General features: G+C 39.0%; 1 protein-coding gene across 1 annotated transcript in view; it reads left to right on the top strand.

Annotated features, from left to right (window-relative positions):
- Positions 1 to 18585, top strand: part of LOC139742959 (slowpoke-binding protein-like) — a 28086-nt gene extending 9501 nt beyond the window's left edge. The window contains exons 6-15 of the mRNA XM_071653466.1: positions 810 to 920; positions 1834 to 1929; positions 2588 to 2673; positions 4133 to 4239; positions 10487 to 10584; positions 11329 to 11379; positions 13036 to 13101; positions 14135 to 14196; positions 14763 to 14780; positions 18199 to 18585. Of these exons, the coding sequence (XP_071509567.1) occupies positions 810 to 920; positions 1834 to 1929; positions 2588 to 2673; positions 4133 to 4239; positions 10487 to 10584; positions 11329 to 11379; positions 13036 to 13101; positions 14135 to 14196; positions 14763 to 14780; positions 18199 to 18526 (1023 nt within the window). The 3' untranslated portion in view covers positions 18527 to 18585. The remainder of the gene's footprint in view (positions 1 to 809; positions 921 to 1833; positions 1930 to 2587; positions 2674 to 4132; positions 4240 to 10486; positions 10585 to 11328; positions 11380 to 13035; positions 13102 to 14134; positions 14197 to 14762; positions 14781 to 18198) is intronic.
- The last annotated feature ends 785 nt before the right edge of the window (positions 18586 to 19370 follow it).

The raw sequence follows: 19370 nt of genomic DNA, 5'->3' as shown, positions 1-19370 counted from the left end.
TTGCATGGTTCAGTTGCCATCCCTCCATCTTAGGAAGAAATATCTTTGTCACGGTATTGTATGAACAATCCCATGTTGATATCCTAAATTTGATGAAGCCGACCAAACAGTCAGCTCCAAATACACTGTAATTTGTGTCAGTAAAGGCACCATTTCAGATTACACAGAAGTTGAAAGGCAGGTGTAAAGCTAGAGATACTATCAAACCGCAATCTCATGAAATAGTTGGAAATAGATAGCTACGTAGATAGATTAGATAGATAGCACTTGTAAATATATCTCACATAGACCATAAAGAACATAACATTCTTATTTCATTACGTCATTGTGTGAAAAGTTTGAGTACATTCCATTTTGCACCCTTCTTTCTCATTTTATGAATTTCATGCTGACTTCTTTTAACAAATGCAATAAAAACCATTATTAAGCAATATACTAGTACCAATCATTTTTTGTATGAACATGTCATAATCACGGTATATAACTCAACAACCCCTTAAAAAAAAAGATGACCATGATGGCACAGTAATTGTGTCAGCTGGCAATGCCAGAGATTGCATTTCCTGTGCAACCTTGTAGCTATCATATGATGCCAAATTGTTGTCTTTATCCTTATGTTTTTTGTTTTTTGTTTTTTTGTTTTTTTTTCAGGTGATATTTTGAAAGTACCATCACAAATCTGAAATGAAGTGTTGGTGCTTATGATAATATACAAGTGTTATAGCCTTCACTGTCCAGGAGCTTTCATTTTCTTTCAAAAATGAAATAGAACAAAATGTAAACAAAACAAAACAAATTTCCCTCCTCAGCATCCATACATATGGCCCATCCTGGACATTGACCTGTGGGAGGAGCATGAGATGGTAATTGTCGTCCAGGATTTCAACTCAAGTGGCTCCCTGAAAGATTACATTTACAATGTAAGTACCCAATGCTTTGGTAGCATTTGTTGTAGATGTTGCTTTGTTTATTTGCTGTAACTGATAGTTTCTTCTCTCAACCAACCCGTTCCTCCCACAATTCTCCAAGAGCCTTCAATGTCCCCAAATGAGATGTGTTTCCAAGCTTCAGATGCACGTTAAAATGCCAAGAATCCAACATCAACCGTATCATTATTGACTCTGAACAACATGTCAGGCGTACTGAAAGAAACTTAAAAGAAAATTTGTCACTTTAAAGAGGAAATCCACCCCCAAAAAATGAATAAACTTCAAAAGAAAGAAAAAAATGTCATGATGTCACATTTTTTTATTCATTTCATATACAGATATGATAAAAATGTCATATTTCAGCTGTATAGATATAAAACTTGTCTTTACACCCACCCGAAATAAAAAAAAGAAAAGAACAGATGTTAACTCTGATATACATGTACACTTGTATCTTGGTATGGTAAAATGCTCTTTAATACTTGTTTTTGCTAAAAATAAAAAAATTTTCTGAATTTAATATTTAACATACATGAAAAATTGTGAGGGTATGACATAATCAACTTGCTCATTTGAATATTTGTAAGGACTGGTCAAGAAAAGTGTTCCAAAAAAGTGTGAAATTTCAAACTACCATATCTTCCTTATTTCTTATACAATTTTTGTCATTTTTGCATCATTCTGTAGGGAATATTTTTCTCTTTCTTTTGAAGTTGATTTATTTTTTGGGTGGATTTCTTCTTTAATTATGGTTTTGTGATAAATTGGTATGCTTAGATTCAACAGGCTACCCATCCTGGGGCATTGCTTGTCAAGTACCATTAACATTATAATGGGTTTAAAGTTGACTGTGGTACTGAGAGGCTTTAGAAGTGAGACATTTATTGCTGGTCCTTGTCTCCAGGTCAAACCGAGGCACAACTGGTCAGAGAAGTACGGCATGCAGTCCAGGGGTCTGGCTCTCAAACAGATCAAGCTCTTTGGGCTACAGATCCTCAAGGTGAGATGTTGGGGGAAATGCAGGTACCAGAAAAAACCACCTCTCTTCCCTATAAGGGCTCTTGTAATTTTCGTTGTTATATTGGACTATCTTTGTTTTGTTGTTGTTTGTTTGTTTGTTTGTTTGTTTGTTTGTTTGTTTGTTTGTTTGTTTGTTTTTTACACTTAGCAAGCATTTGAACAAGTATGATTGTCTGGTCACTGCACTTTGTATTACTGCTGGCTACAAGATAAGTACTGTGTGATTACTAGGGTTATGTTATGTAATGTATATTGGTAAGGCAAGGTCTGCAAGAAATGGAGTTCTATGTTTCTAGTTAAAGTTCCAGTTCCGCCATTGCTAGATAAGAAGACTAATACATTTTGTGATATCGCAGTAGGATATCGATGTAAAGAAAATATTAATAGAATTCCCCAAAGTTCCTTTTTTAATGAATAGTACACATTCCCACAACTTGTTACTGATAACATGTTGAGGGTGATGCTATTTACCCTGCCTTCAGAAGGAGGTGGGAAGATAGTAAGAGAAAGAAGTAATATGTCTGTATTTGCTGAATCTACATACAGCTGTATGTGTTTATGGTGATTCCCCTTTGATATGAGCCAGCTCATGAATAAAAAGAAATCTGGCACACACGTGATGTCCTTCTCTCCCACAGGCTGTCATATATCTTCAGGACAATGGCTTCCCACCACACAGCCACATCCAGTCTGGTAATGTCATTGTCCACAAGGGTGCTTGCAGGTGAGAGACATATTAAATCCCTGACCTGCTGACCATTAATCCTTACACTTCCATTTAAAGCCAAAGTCTGTGCATTGACCATGGAAAGACTCGGGGTGGTATTCTGAAATCCTTCCTAGAAAGAAGTTTCTTCCTAAGTCAAGATTTTTTCCTATGTGGTATTCTGAAAATCTTCCTAAGTTTCTTCCAAAGTTAACTTGGAAAGAACTTAGGAAGGGGGCAGGAATATGCAAATTTCTTAATTAGGAAGAAGCTGGTATTCTAGAATGCGCTTAGGAAAGAATTTTAGGAAGATATTTAGGAAAGCTCCGCCCCTGTCCTAAGTACGTTGTTAAGAATAGCAAGCTGCAAACATTGTGATAGGCGCGCTTGTCAATCACTGCACGCAATATGTACTTTGATGCACAAAATGAGCATTAGAAAGGGGACATGCTGCGCACTCGCGCATTTGATTGATTTGATTGTCATTGGTTGGTCCCTTATGATGCAGCATTTTGTATAAGCTTAAGAAAGGACGTGGGCGGGGATAAGAATGGCCTAATTTGCATTAAGAAGTGCCAAGGAAGAAATTTCAGAATACCAATTCTGTCTTTCCTGCGCACTTCCTAAGTTTCTGACTTAGGAAGAAACGTAGGAAGAAACTTAGGAAGATTTTCAGAATGCCACCCTTGGAATACTCACATGCAAACTGTCACCACACCCTGCTCCCGCTTATTCAAGCTAACCGTCATCCCCCTCTCATAACCGTCAGGCTAGTCAACATGTGGAGATCCTCTCAAGGGTGTTTATTTTGTGTGTGTGGGTATGTCTGTGTTTGTGATGGAGAGAAAACGTGTGTATATTGTGCATAGGTATATCAATGTATGTTTGTGATTTTGGCGGAGAGAGAGAAAGTACGTATATTTGTGTGGGTGACACAACATTTGCTCTTTTCTCCAATGAATTAAGGTTATGGTAGGGTTGTCATAGGGTTTTTGGTTTAGTTTGATATGAGGATTAGGATGTAGGGTTAGAGTTACAAGTTTGTGGCTAAAAGTTATGTTTGGCTTAGCGTGCAGATATTTCCTGGAAACAATTGTCGCAGCCGCAAATGTCACGGAACCGTTTGTGTATGGGCATGTCTGTGTTTGTGACAGTAAGAGAAAGTATTTATATATATATATATATATATATATATATATATATATATATATATATGTGTGTGTGTGTGTTTGTGGATATGTCTTTTTTTTTGGAGAGAGAGAAAAAAGCGTGTATGTCTGTGTTTTCAACAGAGAGAATGAGACAGACAGACAGAAAAACAGTCTTAGTGTGATATAGAGACAGAAATAGAAAGAGTCTGTGAGTAACAGAAAAAGTGAGTCCTTGGATATGGTAGTGAGGGAGAGATAGAGAGAGAGAGACATTGTGGGTGCCATGTTTGTAGATAATAAGTTCTCTATGTCCATTTTATCTGAAGGCTGTCTGGACTGGAAAATGTGTTCCTAGGGTACACGTCCAGGATTTACCCCAGCATCAAGAGGTTACTGAAAGACCAGGCTGAGGCTATCGACACAATATCCTTTGGTAGGTTCACTGGGGTCACTTTCTTCACCTCGTGAGGCCAGAGATGTCTCAAGTTAGGTTGCTTATTTCAAAAATGATACTTTCAAGTTTGTCTGTCAAGTAATCAGGAGATCATTGATTTGAATCCAACCCAAGTACATATGCCCATATTTTTTGTTTTTTTTTGTCACAGCTTCTACTAAAACATCAAATAATTTATGCTTATTTACGTCAGTTAAGGGCAATTTTATTCAAATTTATGAAATTCTTCCATCAAGATGTTTTCATTGCAACTGATTGACAAATTACCCTACATCGACATAAATAAGCATTGAATTGATCAGTTTTTTAAACACTTATCAATTCAGTGCTTATTTACCTCAATGTAGGGCAATTTATCAATCAGTTTCAATAAGGGCAATTCGTCAGTCAGTTGCAATATTTTCAAATGTTGTAATCCACGTTGATTGCTGAGAATGTGGCCACAATCTTAACTCTGATAAGTGATTGGTTTGTCTCCTCGTTGCCACAATGACAATTGCAGTTTGTGTAACTTACTGATAATTCCTAAATTATGCGAATAATATTATGAAGTATAATTAGAATTCTATTAATAACAATGAAGTACAAGATGAAGAGGGTTAGCATATTCCTGCGTGCTTTGGCAGAGAGATCACACCAAGGAAATTCAAAGTCTTTTGTTATGATAATGAGTTTGGCACCCCAGTCCCTATAAATAGCAGGTATTCCCACTATTCGACATCTTTTTAAAGTATACGAGGCAGTATCCAAACATTCACACGATCACTCAACGTCAGTCTCCACTAACATTGAACAGAATACGTATCAACAATTATTCATCTGGATCAGTCATATACATGTATATCTTACAGGCATGAAGCCAGACAGTAAAGTAACGAGCCTGGTCACGGAAGTTGCGACCGCAGGTAGTATGGCAAATGAGTTGACAGTTTCTGTGATGAGAAGAGAGAGGGAGGGTTATCAAACAATATGTTATGAACCCGCAACGCGTTGGGTGGGACCCTCTTCATCTTGTACTTCATTGTTATTAATAGAATTCTAATTATACTTCATAATATTATTCGCATAATTTAGGAATTCTATTACATAACACTTCGTACAAGCTTTCAGAGGGTTAGCATCTTCAAAGTAATACGCAGAAACTGTCAATTGAGATATGTTTCAGGCAAATGAAACAAAAAAACTGCTGCACATGGGCGTTCATGATAGGTCAAATTTTATTCATGAGCAATCTGAGTAGTACCATGACAAGGTGTATGTTCCGTATGAACACATGATCACAAGGAGGAAAGAACAGTATAGTTTTGTAACAGTATAGTAACTGTGAGTTACATACGTATCGTGTCCCCTATCTTCCTTATAACTTGTGAAGATGAGCTGAGAATGGTTGAAGCGAATTTTGCTTCTTGAACTGGCTTAAAATAAAAATCTCGAAAGATTTTGGCATTGGCAACTCCTCAATGGTAACGCCTTGATTAAAAGCTGCAGTACTCGAGGCACTGCGGCAAATGTGAGCAGAAAACCGATGTATCTATGCCTGCTTATTCAATGTGCCCTTTTACCACCTATACAGACAGGGTGGAAGTGATTACTTCTTTGTGAGGTTTTCTAGTAGAAATAAAAAGTTTAGTCACAACTTGAACCTGACGCAAGGGTTCTTTTCGACTTAAGTACTCCATGAGCACTGATAAAACACACAACTTCTCGTTTGTGAGGAAAGAAGACAATTTAATAGATTGGTTGGCAATACCCTTCTTCTGTAGTTGTTTTCAATAACTCAACCACTTGAAAGACTGTACTGTCATTAGGAATTGACATTATGTAATGTCCAAAAAACTCAGAGTCTGCAATCTCTGTGTTGAAACAAGAGTCGCCAGGGCAATCAAATTCTCGCTTAGAAGTAACAGTCTTGCATTATCACCTAATGAACATAATTGAGAAACTTAAGAAATGTGGTGTTGTACCGTGGTTTGGGAGGTTCTACCTTTCAACACAGGTACTACAAACGGGTGCTTTCCCACGGGAAATCCGTCAGAAGAGGGCAGCACAGATGACAAGGCTGATCGATACGAATCTACCTTACTGTATTTTTCCCTAACACATGCTGGTCAGACAAACATTACGATATTGGTGATGGATGAACTAAATGGCTCAAGCGATTGTTTGCGGCATCAACTAATCCACTGCTTTCAAGCTGAGTTATGTTTTTTGGTGTTGTGCCATGAATTTGCGATGAGCTCGGAAGTGTGCTCTGAAATTCCTAATGCTCGCCAACGTTCACTGAGATAGGTCAGGCAGGGACGTGGGAAGAGATATCTCCCTGGGTCAGGTGAGTAACCTCAGCTCGGGCATTGGAATAGGAAGGGGAACCAGGCAGTCCCCTGGTAGGAGGGGTGGGGCTGCCAGGATCGCGGGTGAGCGGGAGTCACGATTGTGTCCTCCACAAAGGGGGTGATCGAGACTGCTCTCTGGCAGTTAATATTGTCCCTGCGGACTTGGGAAGGACCCTGGACAGTGGGCAAAAACAAAGTGGAGGAAAAACATAGTAGGGATGTAAAAATTCCCATGATATTGAAAAGGCATCGATAGCCTTAGGGGTCTTGTTCCCAAGACAAGTACGTAACCAATTTCCTATTGGCACTGGATGCGAAAAGATCAATTTCGGGTCTGAAGGAAGGTATAGATAAGAGCAACGAATATATATATCAGGACGAAGGCTAATTTAATTCTTCATATCTCTCCGAGATAGATTAATTATCTGCTTCTATATGAGCAACACCAGCCAAGTGGGAAACAGATAGCCAAGAGTAGCGACTCAGCGACCACGCCCAAATGTCATATGACAGCTTATTAAGTAATGGAATACTACCACTCATTTTCCTGACGTTACTGACAGCTGCACTGTTATCTGACTTAATATGAATGTGTTGCTTATGGGAGGTGTCGCACAGGGAGGCAAGGCCTCGATGAATAGCCAGTAATTCTAGCGCATTGATATGCAGATTAGCTTCCTCCCAGACCAGACACCTTGAGCAAAGGAATTATCATTTACACAGAGTGTACCCCATCTTGAGGTGCTGGCAGCTGTACGAATATTGTCAATGGATGACAGGAATGTCGATGCAGTACCCAAATTCCTTGCATGGCAAGGGAAGCCACCAACGAATTTCTTCAATGGCATTATTGTTTATTGAATTAAAGAGATGCATCAAAATTACCACCTGATTCTTGCACTGCTTTGGTTCTGCACGACTCTAGAACACGATAATGTCAACGACCCGCCGGTACGGGGTCAAATGGAGAAGAAAGAAACCAATGAACTTTGCTAAATCTCGAATTTTTGTCGAGGGAGACGACAAAATAGGATGCCCAAGATTCCATATCTTGTCAATTTTTTTTTTTTTTTTTTTGCCTAGATGGCTCGCCACCAAATTAAAGCCTGAGTAGGTCGGAGATGTTGTGACTTCCCAAAATTAATGACAATCCCAATGATGCCAGTAAATCCAAAACACAGTTCGTGTTAGCAATACTCTCCTCTTTAGAGCGGGCAAACAATTAAAATATCGTCCAAATAAATCATTATTCTCTTGCCTCTGCTTCTAAGAGAAGCAATAACGGGTATCATTCCTTTAGTAAATACCCTTGGCGCTGAACTTAACCCAGAGGGTAAGCAAGTAAGACAATAAAAACGACCATTCCACGTAGAACAAATACTTTGATAATCTTCATGAATAGGAATGGAAAAATATGCATCCTTGGGATCCAGTGACGTTAAGTAGTCAGATTGCATTGATTAGGATTTCTTTAACATTTCGAAAAATTTCCATCTTGAAATGCTCATACTGAACGAACAAGTTCAGATTTTTCAAATCAATGAAGGATCTGAGATCCTCGGTTTTCTTTGGAACTGTGAATATAGTGGACAGAAATGAAGCTTCCCGTGGGGGAATTTCTGATGTTGCCCCTTTCTGGTTAACAACGAAAGAAATTCCAAATTAATTGCCGCATTTTCCTCCTCCGACAGTAGTAATTGAGGAGGAATAATTTTTGTTGGGATATCCGTCAAATAAGATCTTGTAACAACAAATAGCGTCTGAAATCCAGGGATCAGAAATAATGAGAGATCACGTCTCTCTGAAAAATCAGAGTCGTCCCGCATGTAAACGGGGACTTCTTAGTTTTCCTACATTAGATGGTGCGTTGCTGGAAAATATGACGGTATGTTCTATCCGCGTGCTACCGAACGACCGACGACGCGGTCGGTCGGAGAAGGTGACTTTTTGGCCCACGCACGAGGGGCGACTCGCCAGCATTTTTCATGTTGTTTGCAAGTCTTTCTCAAATAGCGTTTTCCCTATGGAGATCGATCTACTGCATAAATTACTATGCCCCTGTACTTCTGATTGAAAGCAAGTTTGAGCTCCTCTCGGTTCTCATGTTCATCTCATACGAGGATGTTACCGCACAGAGTAACTCCGTTGACCGCCAGTCAAGCAACGGGGGCTGAATGGACTGACCGTTGCTCCCTAGCTGCTGTCTGCAGCTCCCGGGTGATTTTAGCATTTACTAAAGTGAACATTCACTGAATCACCGTCTTTTGCACTTCTGTCAGCTGGACAGTTTTCCCGGGGATCGAGGTGCACATTTGCTCCTCGACTCTCGGTGCACACACCGAAAGGGGGCGTCGAGGGCGTCATGTACTGTAGTGCATGGATTCTTTTTTCCACGCTCTCCTTTCACGGGGGCAATGTGACCGCCTTGTCAGCTGAGCGGTCAATCCATCAGAAACTGCAAGGCCGAATTCCTCATGGCCTTCATACAAATTGTCTGCTTCCAGCTCTATGAGCTGGTCGCCGAAGCGGCGTTTGCACTGCCTCCCACGGGCTGTGCTGCCTGCACTAAGCTCTCGAACTCCGCCTTCGGGTCCGAGCTGGGCAGGTGAGTGGTTGCAGAATTCTGGTTGATTGTCTCCACAAAGTGCTCAGTAGATCGACTTCGCGGTCACACCGCGAAGGAGCCAGTCTGAAGTGCTCCCGCATGTAGCGCATGGCGGGCTGGCTCAGAGGTTTTTGAGACAGACATCTGTCCATCCATAAAGCGAGATAATTGGGTCGATAAACGTTGAATCTCACTCTTCTGCGCCGAAAGATTAGGCCGTAGCTCTACCTGATATACAGCCCCGTTACCGGCGGCTGTGAACCGTTGTCTTCTGTATCACTCAGGTTTGTCACACGTCGAAAAAGATCAGTAAGCGAAGCTTATAACGCACAGTCGCACTGTGCAAGCTAACTCTCTGCCGAACACACGAAGAAAAGATGTCGAATAGTGGGAATACCTGCTATTTATAGGGACTGGGGTGCCAAACTCATTATCATAACAAAAGACTTTGAATTTCCTTGGTGTGATCTCTCTGCCAAAGCACGCAGGAATATGCTAACCCTCTGAAAGCTTGTACGAAGTGTTATGTAATAGAATTGCATGCCTCTTTATAACGCAATCCCCAGATCCGCATTTTTTCCCCCCCATTTTGTTTAGTTTGTTTTCCCATGTTTATTCAATATAACCCATTCCTAATAAATGAGACTTTGGAATTTAAAAAAAAAATCATGTCCTGATGTTTCATTAATGTCAAAGACCATTGCATGACACCTCAACAAGGAAACATAAAACAAATACAGATACGTAGCCTTTAAGCTGTGTAAACCGGTCTTTGGATATGGAAATCTGATCTTAATTTCCTCTCTTGCACTTAGCAAAATAGCCGCTCTAGTGCCTGGTAAAACATCGCGACAGTCGCCTACATGTAGTAGGAAACTGACAAGTTTGATAGGAGTGGTTAAAGAGGGAGTCTTGCACACTTGTATTCATTTTGCAAGTCTGTTTTGTTGCAGAATGTTTGTACATTGATTTTTTTTAGGGAAAATTCATAAACGCAGAAGAAAATACTGAGTCACACATCGTTAGATATCATGTTTAAAGTGAAATCCCTCAAATGGTTGGGACCAATACCCCTATCAGCACCATCAACCAGCAATTCATGTGCAATCTCAATGGCGTGTTGGGTTAGTGATCGTGAGAGGGTTAAGCATCAGTAAACTATGACCTCTTGGAATGTGGGTGTGGCAACATAATTTAATAGGTGACTTTAATTTAATCTGCCAAACCTCCCCAAAAGTACTAAGTTTACAATTACAGTGTAACAGTGCCCAACAAATTCGTTCCTAAGGCCACGTGCTGTTCGAGATGGGAGCTGGACGAGAACTGGAGGAGGCATTCCCAGCGAGGGCGCAACTCAATCGATGCAAATACCCAGAGCTCATACAGGTGAGTGTGTTTCACGGCCATTCTGGCTTAAAGTCTAGTGGAATTGCAATTATCTTTTTAACTCATTCTCTGTACCTATCTGAAATCTCCATAGCCTTTGTACAGAAACTGTCAGGTTCCTGGAGGCTATGGATTAATTTGGGGTCTTGTAGTATCTCTGCACTTAAAGCATCTTCCAGGATCAGTCTTCACTTGTCCTGTAGTTCATCTGTTCATCTGTGTGTTCATAACCCCACAGAACAAGTCACAAGTCCAGTAAACTTGGCACGATTATGGCATATGTCAGTAGTAGGCTTAATTGATTGAGGAGACAAATGCAGGATTATGGCTCAAGGTTATGGTAAAGTTTTAAGCTTTTAACTAATCATCAATTTAAAAAAAGGAAGTGTTTGCAATTTTTTTTTTAAATCTGATGTTGCAAATTGGATTAGCTATCCTGTTGAGGATAATTTGGACAAGATATGTTGAAGCTCAGGAACCAGATGTCAATATATTGATTCACTAAAGTTAACTTGTTTCCTTCTGGATTCTAAAATCCTCATAGACTTTGTCAGCGGGACCCACAAAGTTCCGTAGAGTATCGAGTCAAATGCTTTCACCAAAGTAGTCACTGAGCTAGAGAAGCTTGGACTTTCTTTTCAAAAAAGTTATGAAATATTTCTTACTCATGGATTGTCAATTTTGAGTCATAATTATGATAATCTCATCACCAGCTTTCCTTTTCTTTCCTTTTTTTTGTTCCAGTTGCTGGAGTTCATCTTTGATGTTGCTGGAGACTATCCCACCATCACTAATGTGAGTATTTTTCTTTAACCCTTTGGCCCGAATTCACAAAGGTGGTACAATTGAAACCATCGTTTAAGCCATGTACAATTTGTATTGAGCGCCAAAAGTGTCGCGTGCCCTATTTCGTGACGAAATCAGTCAGTTCGTCGATGAAATCTTGTCATTTTGTTACGAAATGATAATTTGACTGATTATTTGACTGATTTTGTAATGAAATAGGCCATGCGACACTTGGCGCTCCTTACAAATTGTCCATGGTTTAAACCATGGTTTCGATTGTACCAACCTTCATGAATTCGGGCCTTTGTATGCTTTGAGTGGTGATTGGCACAGAAAACCCCATAGCATTGTACACACTGTCCAAAGTCCTTGACTCAGAAAGGGTTAATGTTTTATACTGTGCTTTGTCTGCCACTTCAGTACATGTGATGATATGCTTTAGATGTTAGTGCTATAAAATATATGTATATGTTTTTACATACTTGCCAACATTTGCATTTGAAAAAGCGGTTGAATCCAAGCTGCCTATGCAAGCAGTGGCAGCTTGAAATCTCTCAAAGTGGTAAAGTTGGCAAGCATGTTTTTATTGACCGATTCTGTGACGCGCTATGTGTATTTTTGGCATGGGCGCAGCCATAGTGGGTGTCTTAGCCGACCCCCCCCTTCCCATTCCCCACCCCTCTCCCTACATTAGCATGCGCGCAGAATGAAAAACTGCTTTAGCCAATGGGCGTCTCGTACTGAGTGCGCGAATGCTTGCTTAGTGCGCGAACCTTTGTTACAAGTGCGTGATAAACATGTTGTTGGGGGAGAGCAGGGGGGGGGGGGGTCAGCTCAGACACCCACTATGGCTGCGCCCAGTGCCATGAAATGTCTGCTGCCCTCAACGAACCAGAATCGGTCAATATACATACACACATGTAGCAGAGTTTTGATGAGGATGCCTGAAGACATTCTCAAGTATGGGTGGCCAGACTGAAACGTGAACCATTATGCTCCCATTACAACTAAACAGTAGATGCAAGAAAAGAAAAAAATTAAATTAAAAGACTAGCATAATTCAAATCAAAAGGGACCTGAGAAGATTCTTCGACTCACCTGAATTCTGACTTACACAAAAGAATTTAATACACATGTTTGTATTCATCCAGGGTAGGATTTTGATTTGACTTAGCCAGTCTTTTGACTTATGCAAGGACTTTAGCAAAGATGATTGCATCAACAATATTTCAGTATTGAAGGTATTATTTATAATTGGGAACAGTGATTTAAAAATGTTTGAGTTATCACATTCGATGCTTATGTGTAGGTCAGTTGTATCACAAAACATCCTACATATAAACATTTTGCAATAAAGCCTAAAATCTAAGGGGATATCCCTATTTTTCTCAATAAACCACAACTTTAAATGGTTTACTTTGGAAACAATCATTATAACTATTGTTCACATTTTGTATCTAGCATTGATTGTACTAATTAAAATTTTCTATCCCTAACTCACATTTTAGAACTATTTTGAAGCACTAAAGCGTGGTTTTTGTTTCATCTGCTAATAGTAGATAATGACTTTAATTGTGGCTGTCACTTTACGCAAAATAGAAACTCTTTAATGCATTATGATATAAAAATAATAATATTTGGTCCTGAATGGTTTCCTCCTGACAGGTTGCAGATCATCAGTTCTTTGCAGAGGTCAGGCTGAAAGAGCTCCAAAAGCAAGAACCAAAATATGTGAGTCAGAGTCTGCTTTATCAAGGCCGTCACTCTGAATGATCATTGCATTTGAGTGACCTATTCAGAGTATGGTCCATTTCATTCATCAGACAGAGAACCTATTCGCCCAAAATCACAAAGGCAGTTTGAGATTTAGTCCATGGATTACCAGTATGCAAATTCTATTTGCGTAAATGTGCATGACAGATTGCATACACCAACACTAGACAGACATTCAATAATGAACACGTGCTGATGCACACGTGTGAAAAGTATACTGGAGTATCTATTTCATGCTTGTTTTAGGGACTAAATTTTAAAGGGATCATATAGCTTTGAGATCTAATTTCAGGTTTCTTACATGTTTTGGTGAGATAATGAGAAACCTCTTATGAAATATGAAAGAGCATGTAATTCCATGAGGAATTTAACATTTATTTGATGAAAATTGGTTTTAAGATGGCAGACATGTACAAAACGGAGCGATTCTGATTAAGTTTTGGACCCAGCTTTCACTCATTCCAAACCGGATTTTCATCAGATAAACTTTGAATTCCTCTTAAAGTGGTATGCTCTGTACTATTTCATACATGTTTTCTTGGTATCTCGCAAAAAGTTAAAAGCCCAATTCTCATCTCCACCAATACTGTACCATCCCTTTGAACCGTAAATTTGAAACTGCCTTAGGGAATTCAGGCCTTTAACATTATCTTCAAATGTGAAAGGCTTGAATGTCCATGTTGACAACAAAGTGCACTTAAAGGACTGACCCTAAACAACAGACAGAACAGTGAAAGTTTTGCGAAAGGACAAAGGTAGAAAGTGCTGAAATATCACATTCAGAATGTCAATGCCCAAATGTACTCCAAACCTGATGTTTGCGTAATTATCGAGAATTCATGCAAAATACCATGACTGTCCGTCTGCCCGAATATCAAACAAATGAGAATCTCACTGAAAGCTTTTTCTCGCATTACTTCATATTCTCATATTACATTGTTGAATGATGTATTTGTTGTGTATTTTTTATACCTTCTTGTAACTTTTACAGGTGCACTTGACGACCGCCATGAAGTCGTTGATCAAGGCAACCAAGAGGGGCAAAGCTCTGAAGTGAGTTCTCGGTACCAAAGCTTATGATATGAAAATTTCAGCCTCCAGCCTTAAAAATTCCAGCTCAAACCAGAATGGTGTCTTGCTCCTTAGAATCCTCCTTTCCCCTAATCTCCCCCTCATTCACAAAAAAAAAAAAAAAAGGAGAGGAAAAATCACAAGTCATCTGCAACCATCCACTTAATCTGTATGTAGATTTAGAAGTTATTTTTATTTACTTCCAAGAGTGCAGTGTATATAGAGTTCATTTAGTGAAGATCACTGAAGTTTCACAAAATTTATTAACTCTTTATGTGCCATGGTGTGAACCCTCTATGAGTGTGCCACATTATTCTGAGACAGCAATGTAGTTATGCCTTGGGAAAGCATTCTGTTTTGCAAATCTATGTAACTTTTATAGATTTTTTTCTTACCCTGGATATGTAAGCAGCAAACTTGTAGAGATGCCAAGCTTTGCTTTGATGTAAATTTTATGACAAATCTATGATTGTTTTCTTTCAGATAACCAGTAGCTACATTATTGCACAGGCATGACTTTTGCACACAAAACAGTGACAGAAACGTAGAAGTTATTCGCAAACGCAGTAGGAAACACTACTTGATAGTCACTCACCATATAAAATGCAGGCTACAAGCTACAAGTGACTGGAATGAAATCACAAAAAAAAACTTCCCATTGTACTGTGGCTTTTGGTGATTTATCTATCGGTTTGGGCAGGTTTGTGCATTTGAGTAGAATATGCAAAGTTGGCATGTCCTTGACTGAATGGGGCGTGCGAACATGGCACATAAAGAGTTGAATTAATCCGAGAAATAGAGCAATCATTCTTGATCAATTAGAATAGAAAGTTTGATGCACTGTGAATACAATTTTTTTTTTTTTTTAAAGTTAATCTTACCAATGCAAAGGGCAGAGTTGCTGTTTGCCTGCTCTGGAGAGGTCATTATAGATTTTTTATTTTCCAGTTGTTGTAAAGAGTCCATCATCATTTAATCTTTTTGAAATGTTTAGCATTGGAAGCAAAAAATGAGTCAGTATTAGCAAGAATACAGTCATTACCCATGAATCACCACCAGCCAGAGAGTGTAGCCAGTGTGACTCTTTGCTGATGACTGTCGTAACATAAGACAAAAAGTATGTTACATCGCCGTTTCACCTGAATGTATGTGTGGATTGAATGAATGCAGCCATATTAGTAGAACAGGCCAGTGAAAGGTTGAGGAAAATCGAAACAATCCATTCAGATGTTGGATGTTACAAATTTTTGGATTTTCCCTCCTGCCTTTGCTGGATGAGACTACTTCAGTTTGTGATGTCACTTGCATAGAATGACATAAAGAAAATATCAAGAAAATTAAACATATTTTCACTTTTCTCACATAATGAAAGAGCGCCTGACTTGCCTCTCCAAGAAGGCAGGGGGAATAATATTACCCATAGCATACGTCGGAAAACAAGTTGAGGGGATGTGTACTTTTAAAAGGAAATTATCTTTTATGGAATTCTCTTTATATTTCTTTTATATCGTTCTACGCATGCAAGTCGCAAACTGTAGTATTCTTCTCATTTAGTGATGGCGGCACTGACACTTCAAAACTTCATGACTTTTGAACAGATTGTCTGATTTTCCTCAAACGTTCGCTGATGTGTTCTACTAATATTGCTGCATTTATTCAATCCACGCATATATTAAGGTTAACTTGTCCTTTAATGAATTGATACCATCATTTCATGCATAGATAGCACATCATCTACATTGTACTTTGCTATACTTGTACGTACATGGCTGAATTGATAACAACATATTGCTCATGTTTCCTAGAACCACATGTCTTGCAGACCAGTTTAAAAATAAGCTCAAACCATATGTAGCCTTTATCATACCCATGACAAACGCACCTTTTACAAAATATGAAGAAAAATCATGCTTGCCCTACATGACCTGCTTTAATTGTGCCAAATACCCGACTTTCTTGCAAACATGCTTCCTCCCACACTGCAACCCTCAATGCAGACATCGCTCCTCAGAAAAGACGAGGCACGCCTCCAGACAGACAAAGTGAGTAAAGAAAGTCTTGCTCTTCATTGGCAGTCTTGTGTGTGCGTATGTATGTGTGTGTGTGTTAAAGGGTACAGTTTCTGTTGGAAAGGGGTTTGAGGTTTCCAACATTTTTTGATGATGATTTTTTTTTTCAGATGAGAAACCTCTTATGAAATATGAAAGAGCATATAATTGTAAGAGGAATTCAAAGATTATTTGATGAAATTGGTTTTCAAATGGCTGAAATATCCAAAACAATGCAATCCTAATAAAAGGGGGACCCAAATTTTATTAGAATCGCTTTGTTTTACTTTGTTTTTTGAATATCTCGGGTCATTTCAAAGAAGGTTTAAATCAAATAAACTTCCCCTTAGAATTGTAAGCTTCTTAACATTTCATAAAGAGGTTTTGAAATATCTCACACAAAGTTAAAGGCTGAATTCTCACCTCAACCAATTCTACACCATCCCTTTAAATATGGTTCTCATTAAGAGGCTTCAATTGGGGGTATTGTGGTGCTTCGTTCCAGGCAACCACGGTACATTTCACACTGGGTGTATGCCTGCAGGTTCAGAGTATTTAAAAAGCACCCTCTTTAAGGCCCTAGGGGTACTAGTACCTTAGGGGTATGAAGTGCAACTGCACATTCTGCATATTTTTGTATAGTTATATCATGGACGTTGTAGGTCCATGGTTATATATATCTTTCTATCTATATATCTGTCTATATATTTCCATTTACTTCTATCTGTATCTCACTCTTTTCCTTCACTTTTACAGTGTTGGACATGTATGTACGTATGTATGTATGTATGTGTGTATGTATGTATGTATGTATGTATGTCTGTATGTATGTATGTATGTATCTATCCATCTATCTATCTTTATCTTTCTTCATCTACGTATCATAATCTCCTCTCTTTATCTGTCTGTCTATCAATCTGTCTCAATCCCTCTTCCCATCAATGTCTCTCTCTCTATCTTTCTCTCTCTCTCACTCTTCTCTCAACATAATATTTCTATTTCTCAGTATCTGTCTGGCTGACGTCCAGATACACGCATACCACAAGCAGACACATTAAAATTATGCACAGTGACTCGAAAGGACCTTTAGATGCAGACCATACTGTCATTTGATCTGGTCAGGCAAACATTCAGGAATGGAAAAAAAAGGAACAGAATTTCTGTGCAAACTTACCACACAGCGCAAGCTTTCATTTCTCATGTGCGTGGGATAGGCAGAAGTAGGAAAACATGGGGAGGGGCAGAGTGGGGAGAAAGATTGTTAAAAAAACAGTTGGCTGCAATGATTCTAAATGCAAACATGGCATCTCTAGAGGGGTGGTTTGAAGTATGCAAGTGTCTCATTTCCACACACATGACTTGGTTATTATCAAAGAATTGGGTGCTCCCACTTTAATATTGAGACATGCAGAAGCACATGCAGATGCAGATTTAATACCGCTGTACTGCACGTGGTTTGTAGCATAAAGAAAAACTGTATGGGCATATCATCTGTTCATTACTAGCCCATGTCTGTACCAAGGCCAGTATTGTTATTCTAATGTTTATAATTCATGTCATTATTGGCTAACATATGATGATTTCTAAAGTGAGTGATTTCAAAAACGTCTTGAAATTAATCAGTGCATTTACTTGTTAATTAATGAAATAAATTATTGATTTTTTTACGTTTAATCTGGATTTCATCTTTATGAATCTTTCATTATATCAAATTTCATTTTAACCTAACAAATGAAGTGTATAAAAGCTACATGTAGTGATTTGGGGACCTGAATTTCACTTTGTTGCGACAAAATTTCATTACACAATCTAATTGTGCTAATTTGAGTCAATGTAGGGCAATTTGTCAATCAGTTGCAATAAAAAATATCTCGACGGAAGAATTTTACGAATTTGAATGTAATTGTGTTTGTTATGATGGACCGCACGTACAAAGTTTTTATCTGCTTTTCCATCAAAGGAACAAAAGCAAGAGTTCATCCAAGAAAGCATCACTGGCGGACGTCCCGAATGGTACCGCCTCCAGTCACCCTGCGATGCCGTCACCTGCGGCTGCCCCTGTCCCTCCCCCTCCCCCTTCACTGGCTGCTGCACCCCCGCCTCGGCCCGCGCCAGCAGTTGGGTTCGCCCCCAGTGGCAGCAGCAGCAATACAACCCGCGACATTCCACGTGTGGAAGGGAGGGGTGCCCTGCTGAGTGATATTCAGAAGGGAATTACCCTTCGAAAAGCAAGCACCAATGACAGAAGTAATCCCAGAGTGTGAACGCCAGTATCACCACTTAATGGCATTCTCTTACTACATGTTTTGCAGGATTTGCATGTGCACTGTATTTTGGAGGGATTTTTCTTTTTTTTATCACAGGTATGAACATTTTCTAGTCCAGTGAAGAATGCATTGCTGACTTACTTACAAGTTCCTTCACAAAGTCATTTAATTTACATTATTTTATATGTATGGTGGCATTAAAGAGAACACTAGGTATGAATGGTGCATATCGGTATTTATCTAAACAAAGGGGATAAAAAGAGGTTACATTGTCAGTGGGAACACAGGGAAAAGATGCTTGGTGAGGTTATCCTCCAGTTCAGCTCTGAGAGATAGAAAGGAATTATTGGTAAAACACACACGCACAAATAAAAGCTATCACAAGGGGGAATCCTCAGAAATCGGTCAAGCTGGGGATTGTTCATTTTACATCTGATGATATACTCTTCTTCAGTCATTCCAAAATTAAGGAAATGTCACAAAGACAAATGAACATTTTGGTGGCTTTATGAAGGGTGAACATATGTTGCGTATTGTTTGACAGTGTTTAAGAGATGAACAAAGATATACGATAAGAACAATACACTCAATTCTTATCAGGTTCATCATTAGCATTCTATATTCCTAGGAAACTCCTCAAACATATTCCAGAATTTCACAATGGTCATGGTGATGAGACATGCATGAACTCTGACTATAAGGTTTAGGAAATCATGCAGAAAAGAAATAACAATGCATGTGAATATCAAATTACTGAAATATTACTCCTGTGAACGCAAAGTGAGGTCACAGTGCACATTCATGTACAGCCATAATGGGTCAGTTGAATTTAAAATAATGT

The sequence above is a fragment of the Diadema antillarum genome, unplaced genomic scaffold (assembly GCF_040938485.1).
Source record: "Diadema antillarum isolate AM-2024a unplaced genomic scaffold, OU_Dant_1.0 seq00001039_RagTag, whole genome shotgun sequence".
Lineage (NCBI taxonomy): Eukaryota > Metazoa > Echinodermata > Echinoidea > Diadematoida > Diadematidae > Diadema > Diadema antillarum.
This window is presented reverse-complemented; position numbering and strand designations above follow the sequence as displayed.